At 50.1% G+C, this 14,014-nt stretch overlaps 1 protein-coding gene across 2 annotated transcripts in view; it reads left to right on the top strand.

The window, feature by feature from the left end:
• NDUFA10 (NADH:ubiquinone oxidoreductase subunit A10) overlaps window positions 1-10,529 on the top strand; it is a 63,097-nt gene extending 52,568 nt beyond the window's left edge. For both annotated transcript variants that reach the window (XM_003278880.3, XM_030804053.1), the window contains one exon: window positions 10,076-10,529. In XM_003278880.3, coding sequence (XP_003278928.1) covers window positions 10,076-10,144 — 69 coding nt within the window. In that variant the 3' untranslated portion in view covers window positions 10,145-10,529. The remainder of the gene's footprint in view (window positions 1-10,075) is intronic.
• The last annotated feature ends 3,485 nt before the right edge of the window (window positions 10,530-14,014 follow it).

Below are 14,014 nucleotides of genomic sequence, written 5' to 3'. Positions count from 1 at the left end.
CTTTGGTTTTCTCCTGAATGACATTTCCTGAGATATATCTACTATCAAGTTAGTCACATTCACTCACCAAATAAGTTCTTTTCTGCTTTCTTTTTACAAAGTAGCATTTGAGAACGTTTTTATGTGGCACTTCTTTCATTACTTTAGTTCTCTGATAAGTAACTGCATAGAGCAGTAGGTAGGGCTGTTAAGTGTTAGAGGCTGTCTTTGCAAAAACTGAAATAATGATGCAGAGAAGTTTGTCCATAAAAATGAATGATTCAGTGACATCTGTTGTTATTAGCCAAACCTTGGATAGGAACTTTCTTAGAGGGAGGTGAGGTGCCCTCTCTGGCTGAATTACCTGCTCCTTCTTACCTTACATTTCAACCATATATAATAGCAGGTGAGATTCACATTTACATCTTTTCCTAGGTTCTTTTTAGACTGGTTATGTGCTGTAATTCCATCTTAATTCCTTTGTGGCCTTACGAGCTACCCCTCTTTATTTCATTTCTGATGATTGCCGTAGGGTTTCACCACGGGCAACTCTTAACTTGTCACAGTCAACCCACACATCGTCAGCATTTAACCGCCTCACACAGAATGCAGGTTATCTGGCCCGAGGCTACAGCTGTTCCTGCCCTCTGTGTTCTTTGTGCTGTTATTCTCATACACTTTCACAGAAACCACACAATGGACTGTTGTGATTTTGGCTTTAAACACTAAGTTATCTTTTAAAGAGATTGAAACAATTTTTTAGTCTTTTAGTCTTATCCTTCCCTCCACCATTTCTGATGTGCTTCATTCCTTTGTGTGGACCTGAGTTTCCATCCGGCATCATCTTTCTCTTGTGTGAATAACTTTCTTTAGCAGTTGCTATAGAACAGGTCTGGGAGCAGTGAATTCTATTAGCTGTTGCTTTTCTGAAAATATGCAGTTCAGCTTCATTTTGTTGAGTATTTTCTTTTGATTTAGAATTCTATGTTGACAGTTTTTTTCCCCTCCAACACATAAAAGATGTTCCATTTCCTCTTGGCTTGCATAGTTTCTGATGAGAAGACTGCAGTTCTTCCTAGCTTTGGTTCTTGTCCCTGATGAACCTTTTTTCCCTTTGGTTGTTTGTAAGATTTTCTTGTGATCTTTTTCTTACTAGTTTTTCATAATTTAATTATGGCATGCCTCTGTGTGGTTTTCTTGGTATTTATCCTGCCCAGGGTTTATTGAGTTTCTTGGGTGGCAGGATTGTCATTCTCAGAACACATGGAAAATGTCTGGGTATTATTTCTTCAGATTTTTTTCTATCCTCCCCCTTTTGGGGACTCTTATATATCCATGCATTAGGTGACTTGCTATTTTCCACAGGTCCCTGGTGACTCTGTCCATTTGTTTTTGGCCTTTTTCTTTCTGTGCCTAATTTTGGATAGTTTCTGCTGCTCTGCCTTCAAGCTCACTTATCTTTTCTTCTGTGGATGTATGATATGCTGTTAATTGCATTGTGTTGGTTTAGGTCTTCCAAGAATCAGAAGCCAAGAGATTAGATGTCGAAGAGGTCTATTGGAAGAAAACACCTTTGAAGGATCAGGGAGAGGAAGCCTGAGATGGCAGGAGAGCCTTTGCTCTTCCTTGTGGGACTGTGACAGGAGACAGGAAGAAAGAATCCAGGAAAGATTTGGCCAGGCTGATGAGTGTCCTAGAGCCAAAGATGCCTGTCAGGGAGTCCATGTCCACAGGAACAGCTGGCACCAGAAGCTCTTCTGTGCTCCGTCACTGACCAGGCACATTCTGTAATGCGCGTGGCTGTGGCATGAACAGGCAGCAGATCCTGAGGGTCAGCAGATGCAGGGTCAGGAGCAGCAGGAGCATTGCAAAGGAGCACACTCTCCTCCCTGCAGCAGGAGATCTGCAGAGCACATTTTCATGGCCACCACACTTGTCCAATAGAATTGTGTTTTAGGAATCCTGTTTTTTAGCTCTAGAAATTCTGTTTGGTTCTTTTTATGTTTTCCAATTCTGTCCTTATTATGTTTTTCATTTAATTCTTAGAGCATACTGAACATTTTTATAACAGCTGTTGTAATGTCTTTGTTTCCTAATTTATCGTCTTTGTCAGTTCTGAGTTGGCTTGGTATTTTTTCCTTGTTATGGGTTATGTTGTCCTGTTTCATATGCCAAGAGATGTCTCACTGCTTGCCATACGTTGCAAATTTTACGTTTTTGAGTGCTAGATCTTGTTCTATTCCTTTGAACTGTGTTAGAACTTTTTTTCTGACAGCAGTTAAGGTACTTGCAAGTCAGTGTAAACCTTTTGAGGCTTGATGTTTCAGCTTTCTGGTGAGCCTGCAATGGGCTTTCTTCAGGAAGGGCTTAGCCCAGTACCAAGGCATGGCCGTGGGGTCCCTGTTGAATGCTGCATGTGTGCAGGGAGAGGCCCCTCTGCTCTGGCCAGTGGGAGCGCGCTGACTCTCAGCCCTAAGTGAGCTCTAGGAGTCATCTGCTTGCACCTCCCTGGAAACTGTTCTTTCCCTGAAGTCGACTTTGTCCAGCTTCATGGAGTTTTACCCCCTGCACACACTGATTGGTACTCAGCCAAAGACCAAGTGGGTCGCCTGTGCAGATTTCTGGAGCTCTTTTTCTGCCTAGGTCCCACCGTTTTAGTACTCTGCTCCCTAAAATCTAGTCACTATGTCCTGCCTAGAGTCAGATGCACCCAGCAGACTCAGTTTCTCCAGTTTCTAAATGCATCTGGCTGGGAGGCAAGTACAGACCCTGTTACTGCCTCATGAAAGGAAACTGTTGAGTGTTACTTGGCCTGGTGCCTCTCACTTAGGCTCTAACGGTATAACTGATTGCCCAGGAGCTGCATAGTTCACGTTAACTGAAGTCTGGAGTGTATTTCGGGAAGAGACATTATTCCATGTCAGGGCTTCTTTAAGACCACAAGGCTGAAGTCTATGCTCGCTGCTCCGTGGAGGCGTGCTCTGCGCATTGCGTGCATTTTCTGCCTCCTCCCTCATCCCGAATGGACACCTCTTCCCTCCTGATAGGCACCCTGTCCGCACCTGAAGCCTCTGTCCGTGTTGGTCAGGTAGGATTTCTCCACCCTTTTCGCCCTCCATCACCTTCCATCGGGCTTCTCCCACATTCCAACTTGTGTCTAGGTTTTTCTAGCCAGAGAAGAGAGGACTGCCTTCGTTCATCTCTCTCAAAGCAGTTAGGACACAGCGTTTCACCAGTAGAAGGAGTTTCCTCCATTAGAATGAGTGACTCTGTGTGTGTGTGTGTGTGTGTGTGTATTTTTTTCCTTGACTGATTTCTGTGCGAACAGCTGGCATTTGAAGCACTAATGTAGGACATGTCTAAATTGTGCGCCCAAGAAAAGCTCCTGGGAGAAGCCTCAGTGTGCGGACTGGGCCCTCATGGCACAGATCCCAGGTTGGCTGTAGCATTTAGAAGTGGACACCTTTCTAACATCAGAATTCATCCAGTCCTTACGTTGAATCACACAAACTCAGTGGCGTCACTTTGGATAAAAGAACAGCACGTTTCAGCTGCCTCTGCGACCCCACCTGGAGCTGGGGAATCACCCTGTTCCCCGCTGTTGCCCGGCACAGGACCTGACACCTGTGGGCACTTAGCCGGCACAGGACCTCGTACCTGTGGCACTTAGGAAGTAATTCTGGGCTAAGTGAATTTAAACCACGTCGTGGACTCAGCTTTACTGTCTTGTTGTTACCTTCCTGTCTTTCTTAGGCCAGTGATCAGCAAAGGTTTCCTTTAAAGAGCCAGAGAGTAAAGATTCCCAGCTCTGCGGGCCACACGGCCTCTCACAGCCGCTCAGCTCTGCGTTGTGTGAAAGCACCACCAGCCAGTGTGTAAATGCATGGGCCAGGCTGTGCCAGTGAGGCCTCATTTACAGAAGCAGTCAGCAGCCAGATTTGATCTGTGGGCTACAGTTTGCCGACCCGTGCATGAGGCAATAAAAGGCCAAGAGCCTGGTATAAATTCATAACGAGAAAAGAAGGCTCTGAATCAGCCCCGAAGTGTAAGCAGCAGCATAATGATCTGGACCAGCGTCTTGGTGTTATTAAATTCAACCCATTCCGATGGCTGCGTCAGCATCTATTGCTCTGTTTATTGTGTTTCCTTAAGCAGTTCCATTTCTAGAAATTTATCTCAAGCACATAAATCTAGAGGGGGCACGTCGGTGTTATTTATGATGGGAAAACTGGAAACACACAGCGTGGGCCAGTGGTTAGAAGCAGACTCAGGAGCCAGCGGACACGGCTGCAGTTCTAGCTCTGTGAACACACTGGCCGTGTGCCGCCCTCAGCAAGTTACTTCATCTCTCTCTCTTCTTAGGAAAAAACAAGGAAATCCTTGCACATGCTGTAAAATTCAAACGATGAGAGTAATGTTCCTTCTTTGTTCCCCAGCTGCCCAGGGCCCCTCCCTCGGGCAGCTCGGTTCAGGTTTCTTTGTAGCCTTCGGGTTGGTGGGGGAGAGGGTAGCACCTGGGTGTGTGTGCCATTCACCCCCTTAACTGTGAGGGTCAGGAAAATCATCATGTTAGTTTACATTAAGCGTGGACTTCTGACACACAGATTTGCACGTAGATGTTTGCGGGAAATCGAGAGTGGGTTTGATGAGAGTGTCCAATACTGTCTCTTCTCCAGTCTTTCCTGTATGTGAATCAGGATGCACGGGTGGGAACAGGTCCAGTCCTGTGGGGTTTTCCGGGAGAAGAAAGTACAGATCCACATCCCCAAACAGTCTGGGCCACATCCCCAAGCAGTCTGGGCTGCAGTGTGCACACCGTCATGTGTCGTTTTGTATCTGCTAGTACAAATGTGCACACCCTCTGCAGCCTGGGATGGAAGCCCACCCTGCTCATCCTCCGTGTCTGGGCTCCATCGGGGGGCTAGGGGGAGTTGTCATTTCCAGCCCAGCCCCCCGTGACCAGCAGCTCTTAGGGAAGGGAACTCGGTTTCTACACTGGGTCAGCCCAGGTTGCCGGGGGTGACTGGGCAGTTACCTCCCAGTGCACTGTCTGAAATCCCTTCCCAGCTCCAAGCCTCGCCCTGGAACACTCCGGGTGGGCCACCAGGGACTGACGCACGCCAGAGTCATGGGAGGAGGGCAGCTTAGCTGCTTGGCTCTGGAGGAGGACTTGGAATGTTTGGCTTTGTAATTTATTGAGATTTTTTTCCCTTTCTTCAGTAAACTTCCTTTTTGATTTCTAATGGAAAATGGAATCCAGGGAAAGAGCCTCGTGGAAGTGTGAAACTTCTCCGAGCCCTGTGAATCTACTGAGCCCAAAATGCCTTGAGTTCAGAGACCCAGCGAGGGAAACACCGTTCGCCTTGTGCAGTAGAGGGGATTGCAGGGCATGAGCACTGGAGGGGTTTGTTCCTTTTTCTGTTAGGCGCTCTTTCTTCTTTTGCTCCTTAAGGATTCTTGGTTTGCTCACCGGTATACACTCAGCAGAAGCCCCGACTTCTGACAGGAGGAAAATGATTTTCTTTTCATTTTAAAGAGGGTGTACGGCCTTGATAGTTCACCTGAGATAGTTCGCCACATGCCCTTTCCATCTCAACCTTCGGACGCACAGCCACACACGTGGGTGTCATGCACCCGGGCACCATGAACGAGCAGATCCGGGAAAGCGTGGCTCGGGAGGAAGGTCTGGCGAGGCCTGGTGGGGCCCCCGGAGTGAGGCTGCCCTGCGAGGGAACCGGCTTTGCTGCTTTCCTCCCTGAGGCATTACCATGCGCTTTTTCTCATGTGATGAATGAGCACTGGGTTTTGGGGGTGGAAGGCTTATTTTAAATTAGCAGATACAGACATGAAGTAGTAATGTAAACAAAGGGGATGGTTTTGCATTTTCCTGGTGTGAGATGCTCCAAATGAACCCCTCCCCACCGCGTGGGTCTCTGTTGGCCTAAAACACTGAAAAGAGACCCCCAGGATCTGAGAACCCTCCTGGGTATCAAAGGCCTGTTAACTGCTGCCCAAGAAGCCCAGAGACAAACTTTCCGAGACAATTAACGGCCACTGGCTGGACTTAGCAAGTTTGGTGTTCTGCTAGTTTCTATTCTCTGCTCTGGTTTAAAATTCTATTTGCAAAGATGAAAACGGAGCCAGGCTGTCCCAAACCCAGCCCTTCCTCTGTAAGTACTGCTGTGAACAGACCTGCGTGGCTGGTCCTGTGTTTGGGTAGAACATTAAATGACAACTTTAATTGAAAAGCCCTGGGGAAGCTGACCCAGGGCGTCTTAAGAGAGGTGCCCACTGGCTGTCGTGTGGGTTTGTAGCAGGTTGGTTAAATGGGAAAACCTTTCAGGTAATCTTTTGTTCAGTTGTCAACTTTCTGTTCTTTGGACTTAATTCTGCAGTTGGTCCTTCAGGGAAAAGAAATGAATTTCTGGCAGGACCACCTGTCAGTTGTGGAGCCAGCTACAGTGTTAGCGTTTCCTGGCTGCCGCAGTCGTGCTTGAGTGTGGTTCTGCTGGAGGCGCCCTGGCCGGCAGTGTGCCTGGAGGGCCTTGCTACTTTCGCGGCTCTCTGGCCTGCCCCTCCCTCCGGGTTTGTGTTCTTGGGGGTGACCCACCCTCTCCTGCATCCTTGGCCTGTTCCCCTGCACAGCTTTCTTCTTCCTGGTGTACAGATGTGCCCCGGTATCTCCCATCATAAAAAGCAGACACCCCGCAGGAGTCGCCTGTTGTTGCTGCTGCCAGCTACCACTCTCTAGCAGCTTAAAACAGTACACATGCGGCCTCCTAAAGTTCTGGAGGCCGACGTTCTAAAATCAGGGTGCGGGTGGGGCTGGCTCCTTCTGGGGCTCAGGGGAGATTGGTGTCCTTTCCCTTTCCAGCTTCTAGAGGCCGCCCACATTCCTCAGTGCCTGGCCCCACATCACTGTGGCCGTTGCTTCCATTGTCACATCTCCTTCTCTGATTTCTGAGGACCCTAGTGATGGCCTGGGGCCCACCCAGATAACCCAGATGATCTCCCAGTCCCCTGCTGCAGAGGCCCTTTTGCCAGGTGAGATCATGTGCTCACAGGTTCTGGGGCTGGGCATCTTGAGATAGAGATCTCCACCTCTTCTTGATGCAGAGACCCCGCCCACCAGCCCCCTGCACATGCACAGGCGTGGAGGCACAGACACACGTGCCATTACCTGGCGTGTGAAAGGTGGCCCAGGCGTTGTGTCCCTTTCCTCAGCTGCTGACCGCTTCCCTGCTAGTGTGGTCTCCTCCCACCCCGCTCCTCGTGTCTTCGTGCAGAGCTAATGGCCATCTGGTGACCGTGATGCGAGGCCCCATATGTCACGCGTGGTCACACCCAGCTCCTCCTGTGGCCTGCGTGCCTCACTCCTCAGTCCCTCTGCAGCCTCAGGCCTCAGCCATGCGGTGCTGCTCTTCAGCCTCTTCTCTTGTCCAGCACCCAAGACAGCACCCAGCCTCTTCTCTTGTCCAGCCAACCCTGGTTGGCTCACATGGTGCTGCCTCCCTCAGTTACTGGGAGGTGGCTGCACAGCCCTGTCTTCTAAGCCACAGACACCGTTTTCCAACTGCCAACGGGTCATCTCTATGGGGCAGCCTGCCGTGTAGCCCCCACACCCTGCACCTATTCTATAAGCAGATCCGACACTCAACTTCCCTGGGGCCAACCAGCTCTTCCTTTCTGTCACCCAGGCCTTCCTGACCGTGTCAGGCCCTTTGAGGCCAACCCCAGGTGCCTGTCACTGCTCCCCAGTCCAGGAACAGCACCTGCAGCCCGTCTGACACAGGTCACACCTTACGCCAAAGGTCTTGTCAGACCATGAAGCCAGAAAGTCACGCCCCTCTCCTGCGGTCTTCTTGCCACTTGTAGATACCTGTAGTTCCAGCAGCAGTGTTGGGGGATCCCCCTGACCCTGGAGGGTCCCTCACTGTCCTCACGCCTCCCTGGACTCTGCCAGACCAGCTGCCTGTGCTCCCTGCTGGGATCCCAGAATACCAAATCCCCTGGGCTGTCTTGGCCTCACTGGCTGAATGACCTGGGCTTTCATCTCAGTCTCTCTTCAGATTTCAAACTCCTGAAGGAGCTGGGCTTTTCTTTTTTCTTGTGTGTCCCAGAATTCTCCTGGTACCCAAACAGAAACGTCTGCATCCACACTATCCTGGGCCAGAAAGCTGGAGGCTGGCTGTGCCACCCAGCCCTCCCTGCCTTCAGATGAGCATTGATGTAGTTAGGATGTCTGTCCCTCCAAATCTCATGTAGAAATGTGATCCCCTGTTGGAGGTAGGGTCTGATGGGTGGTGTTTGGGTCATGGGAGTAGATAGATCCCTCTTGAATGGCTTGGTGCCCTCCTTGAGGTAATGAGTATGTTCTCACAGAGTGCACGTGAGACCTGCTCATTTTAAAGTAGGCGGCAGCTCCCACCCCGCACCCGCCTCATGCTCTTGCTCTTGCTCCCACTTCACCATGTGGCGTGCCTGCCCCTGCTTTGCCTTCTGCTGTGATTGAAAGCTTCCTGAGGCCCTCCCAGAAGCAGATGCTGGCAACATGCTTCCCACACGGCCTGCAGAACCTGAGCCAATTAGACCTCTTTTCTCTCTGCATTTCTCAGCCCCAGGTGTGTCTTTATAGCAGTGCAAGAACGGACTAACACAGCACCGGCCCCTCCACTTCCAGGGCCCACTTCACAGCTGCGCACCTAGGAGAGGAGAGGCTTTCTGGGGAGGGGGAAGGGTGGCTCCTGGGCCTTGAAGATGCTCAGGCTCTGCCTGTCCTGTGTGTGAGATGGCTGGTCTTGGGGCGACCTGTCTGCTGCTCCGTAGGATGTGCTGTGTGTTCGTCTGTCACTGTGTGGCCACTGTGGCAGAGGCCAGGCAAGGCACGTTTCAGTGACTTGTGGTCCAGGCAGCCATGGCCGTGTGGCTGGCTGTGAATGCCTGCTGCTGATTAGGATAAAGGAAAAGCTGATTCTTCTAAAAATGGTTTTAGTACCTGTTCTTAAGGGCAGAATTTGGAAGGGGTGTGTGTGTGTGTGTGTGTACACAAATCGGCTGTGTGCCCATGCTGATTTGAAAATATGAAAAAAACTCTTCATTTTCCCACCTGCCATCACTGGGCGACATACACTGTGCTGGGCGCTTTCCTCCTGGCTCCGCAACGAGGTGGTCCTGTGGAGCGCCACTCCTCTTTCCGCCTCAGCCAGCTCTGTTCCGGCCGCCTACCGTCATGGACAGGCGTCTTTGTGCTGGCGGGGGCTCTTGTTGCCCCCCAGATCTCCCTGTGCCCTGTGAGGTTGGCCTCTGTGGACCGCCACCTGGGCCCCTGACCTCTCCCAGATGGTGGGAGAAGTGGGGGCTGTAACATCTTCCTGCAGCTCCATCACTGCCAAGCTCAGCCCCCGCCGGCCTCTCCGGCAGCATCCGCTCCTTCTGGGCTCTGTCGTCCCTTCCTCCTGTTGCTCCTGGAGGTGTTCATGGCTCCCGCTGGTGTTCAGTGGCTCCCGCTAGGGTCAGTCCTGCAGTGCTTCCCCCTCCTTTGCTGGTTTTCCTGAACCCTGCCCATGCCTACTTAAAAGGCCTGGATGAAACTCACGTTCCTACTCCGCCAGGGGCCTCTTCCAGCCTGCGGCCCAGCCTCTGCGGGCCCTCTTCAGAGGGGATTTCACCCAGTGGTTTTTCAGAGATAACTCGGTGTTTCAGATGGTGAACTGTGGTTCCTGGGCCCCAGCCCCACCCCTGTGTCTGTGTGGCTGTCCCCCCTCAGGGTCTCCCGTAAGTGTCACCCATTGCTCTCTGTCCCCCTCCCGTGGCACTTGTCACCCTCCTGACATTAATGAGAACACTCAGTGGTTCATTTCCATTTGTGGCTCCCAGCCCTAGGTCAGAAGCTCCTGGCAGGCAGGGCTGGGTTGTGGTTTGTGTACCTGTGGCATCCTTGCACTCACAGGAGACACCTGCCACAGATCAGGTGCTCACCAGCATTGTTGAAGGAACTCATGAATTACAGGCATCTGCCGGGTAGACATTGAACTATGAGCTGGGAAAACATTCATTGACGTTAAACAGAGTGCACCAATGCCTTTTTCCCCCACAGCTGCCGGGCCGCAAGTACAGCCCTGGGTACAACACCGAGGTGGGAGACAAGTGGATCTGGCTGAAGTGAACGGGCCGCCTTCCGCTCCAGCTGCGTCACAGTGATGGCCAAGCTGCATCAGCCGCACTCTCCTGGACGCCATATAGCTTTAAGATCGGGGGGAGGGTAAATAATGCAAAACTTGCACAGTGGAAGAAGTGGTCTCACAAAAAGCAAAAGCAATCCATCCCGTAGTATAGGTAATGGAGTTGGGAGAAGCAGCTTCCGTTCTGGATGTTTGGAACCCTTTAGCTTTGTTTTGGAATGGCCCACCATTCTCACTGGAAAACAGTGGTCTGCTGTGAAAGGCCAGCTCTCCGCGGCCCCTGTGGTTTCAGCGCTGCCACTGTGTGTCATTCAGGTTGTGTACATTGTTTTTCTTCCGACTTCCAGAAATAAAAGCGTTTCCATGGGACTTTCTCCATCGTACGTCTGTGTGCGTGCGGGCACGTCAAAACTGCACACGTGCACACACGCTGCTCTGGGCCCTGACTGTTTGGCGTGGTGTGGTTTAATTGAGACTTACATTATGCTGAAGAGTTTTTCTAAAGGCCTACTGTATTTATTTTAGTAATGTGCTACATTAGAGTAGAAAAAATAAAGTGAAGAAGAAATAGCAAAAGGAGAAAATTACTGTAGATTTACAGAACAATATGTTTTAAGAGAGACGTTGAAAAAAGGTTCACGTGGTGGCCGTCCCCAGCGTCTCAAACTCCTTTGAAGGGAAATTTGAGCTTAGACTGTTGATGGCATAAGATGCAAAAGCAAAATAATATACTCTCTTTATTACCCAGAAAATCGAGATGCCAGTCAAAACTGAGAAATGAGAAAAGCACATTTTCTTTATTCATCTCTGTTGAAGCCTAGAAAATCAAAACAAGCTGGTTGTGGTTCAGCATCATCGTTTAGGAATTAAGCTGTCAGTTGTGAGTCCTACTGAACTGTGAGTTTTCCACTGTAAAGCCCCACTGTATCCAATATGGTAGCTCCTAGCCACATGTGGCTATTGAAATTTAAATGAGCTAAAATGTAATACAGTTTAAAATTGGCCATAGTTCCAGTGCTCTGCAGCCGCTGTGGGCAGTAGTTCCAGTGCTGGTGCAGAGGGCAATGCTCTGTTCCCCGCGGAAGCTCTGCTAGGCCTCGCTGCTGCGGAACAGCGAAGAAGATGCACACTCCTTCCCTCCTCGCGTCCGCCTGCCTTTTTCCCTCTCTCCTTCCTTCCCTCCTTCCCTCCTCCTTCCCTCCCCTCCTTTCTTCCTTCCATCTGTCCTTGTTTTTCTCCCTTCCCTTCCTCCCTGCCTCCTTCCTTCCCTCCTTCTTCCCTCCTCCCCTCCCTTCCTTCCTTCCTTCCTTCCTTCCTTCCTTCCATCTTCCTTCTTTCCGTCCTTGTTTTCCTCCCTTCCCTTCCTCCCTGCCTCCTTCCTTCCCTCCTTCTTCCCTCCTTCCCTCCCTCCCTCCCTTCCTTCCTTCCTTCCTTCCTTCCTTCCTTCCTTCCTTCCTTCCTTCCATCTTCCTTCTTTCCGTCCTTGCTTTCCTCCCTTCTCTTCTCCCTGCCTCCTTCCTTCCCTCTTCTTCCCTCCTTCCTTTCTCTCCTTCCTTCCTTCTGTCCTCGTTTTCCTCCCTTCCCTTCCTCCCTGCCTCCTTCCTTCCCTCTTCTTCCCTCCTTCCCTCCCTCTTCTTCCCTCCTTCCCTTCTTTCCTTCCTTCCTTCTGTCCTTGTTTTCCTCCCTTCCCTTCCTCCCTGCCTCCTTCTTTCCCTCTTCTTCCCTCCTTCCCTTCCTTCCTTCCGTCTGTCCTTGTTTTCCTCCCTTCCCTTCCTCCCTGCCTCCTTCCTTGTTTTAAGAATTGAAAACAAAGTTTCCCAGGAGTTTTGGAGTCCGGATTTAAGTGGCTGAAGTTTTTGCATTTCACCAAGAAGCCAACAGCTTTAATCATGAAATGAAAGCACAGCTGGGCATTGGGCCAGTCACAGAGTGTCTTTTGCTCTAAGCACCTCACAAACCCATTGTGGAGGGGAGGAAAGAAAAAGAAAACCATCTTTAATTATCTTAGCTGTTCCTAATGTCTTTGGCTACAAAGAGCTAGCTGTTTCCTTCAACCTTGGTGGTTGCACGGGTAGTGTCCTCAGCAGTGAGAGGGCAGGTCTGCCCTCTGGTCAGGATTGCCCGTGTGAGGGGCAGAGCTCGAACCACGCAGGGCTCGGTGTCGGCGTGGCGTGGACTCGGGTGCTCTGATCGTCCCCTGCGTTTGTGTCTGACCCTGTGTGGTTGCATTCCCTTGGTGGAGTAGGAAGTGTGTAATTTGTAGTGCTGAGGACATTCCTCTGTTTGATTTTCTGGTGTTTTCAGTGACATGCATGTTCAGCAGAGAAAGATGAATAAACACTGTCCAATTCTTCTCTCCGCATAGAAGCCTCAAGAAGAGGTGAGGAGATGCCCCAATTTCCTTATTTCAGAGCAGTACATGAGTTCATCTCACGAAAGCTCTTACAACTAAAACAACAACAGCAACAAACAGGATCAAAATAATCACGCCTTTTCCAAGATTCGATGTTGGACTTCTCAGTGCTTTGGAGATGGGAAATAACCATGTTGTCGCAGCAGTATGGTTTTGTGTCTGGGTTTTATTCACACAGGCATGTGTTTACAGGCATGAGAACTTTGTATTGAAAAGAAAGTCCGTGTTTTTTTCTAACGTATCTTTCTGTTCCATCAACTGTTATAACCAGATTGTTAAGAGCATTGAGCTTCTTAGAGAGATTACATGCAGCTACTTAGGACCACCTCAGCAAAATGGGGTTGCCTGGGTAGGTAGCAGCAGCAGCAGCTCAGCAGCCCCACGCTACCAGGCAGCCGTGGAACCTCCATGTTCTGCCCAGGGGTTGCGGTAAGAACAGCAGGGAAAGAGGCGGCCACCTCCAGGCCGCAGGTGGACCCAGGGACCTTCAGTTACGCTGCTTCAATTAGATTCGTGTTGGTTTCTCTGCTACAGCAGAAGTGGAAGGAGCTCTTGTCTTGCTTGACATTTGTCCCATTTTTGGCCAATAATTGGCTTTGAATCTCTCTGTGTCCTGCTTACCAATTATAGCTTTCTGGATTGGCTGTTCTTAGCAGTGCACATGTCAACGCAAAGAAGCAAGCAGGCAGCTACTTTCTGCGAAGAAGCATAGTCCGTGCTCAGACTGGATGCAAATCTGCAAGATTTGGGGGCTCAGCAAAATAGGGGTGGAGGGAAAGCTGCGATGGCTGTCATGCACAGGGGCTTTTCGAAGAAAAGCTTGTGTAGGCAGCAGCTACTGGCTGGCCAGAATTCCATGAATGGAAGCAGGTACCCGAGTGATGTGGGGCTTTACCTCTGGATATAAATAGAAGCCGGGAGCCTGAGGCTTTGCTTTAGGAAAATCATGAGCCAGAAAACAGAGGAGGTGATTCTCAGTAGTCACCTCACGTTGCTAGGATTTTCTAATACTCTCTCGAATTGTACAAAGCAAAGTACCTTTTAACAGCAACACATGTGTGACTCGAAGCAGCGAGCTTCCCTTGGGGAAAGGAGTCTCTTCTCAGCAGAGGATCCCAGCCTTTCCATCCTCCCTCATTGGAATGCCGGGCTCTGTTAGTTTGGATGTTGGACATTGCCACCTGAGTTCCAGGAGGCCGGGGAGCTCCAGTTATGGACTTGTCCCCAAAAGAGTGGTGCTGTTCTCAGAGTGATAAGTGTTCCACCGAAAGTGTCTGTCCCCTGGCTCACGCTGGCTGCACTTGCTTGAAGGAGGCTGATTTAAGGGTTCTAATAGGAAGACAAATGAAACTATCAAATTTTATCTTTAAGCGTGTGAATAAGTTTGCTCATTTGCTTTTACTGTTGATGTATAGTTTTCAAATTCTTAATTTAAAAATTA

Source organism: Nomascus leucogenys, chromosome 22a (genome assembly GCF_006542625.1).
Source record: "Nomascus leucogenys isolate Asia chromosome 22a, Asia_NLE_v1, whole genome shotgun sequence".
NCBI lineage: Eukaryota > Metazoa > Chordata > Mammalia > Primates > Hylobatidae > Nomascus > Nomascus leucogenys.
This window is presented reverse-complemented; position numbering and strand designations above follow the sequence as displayed.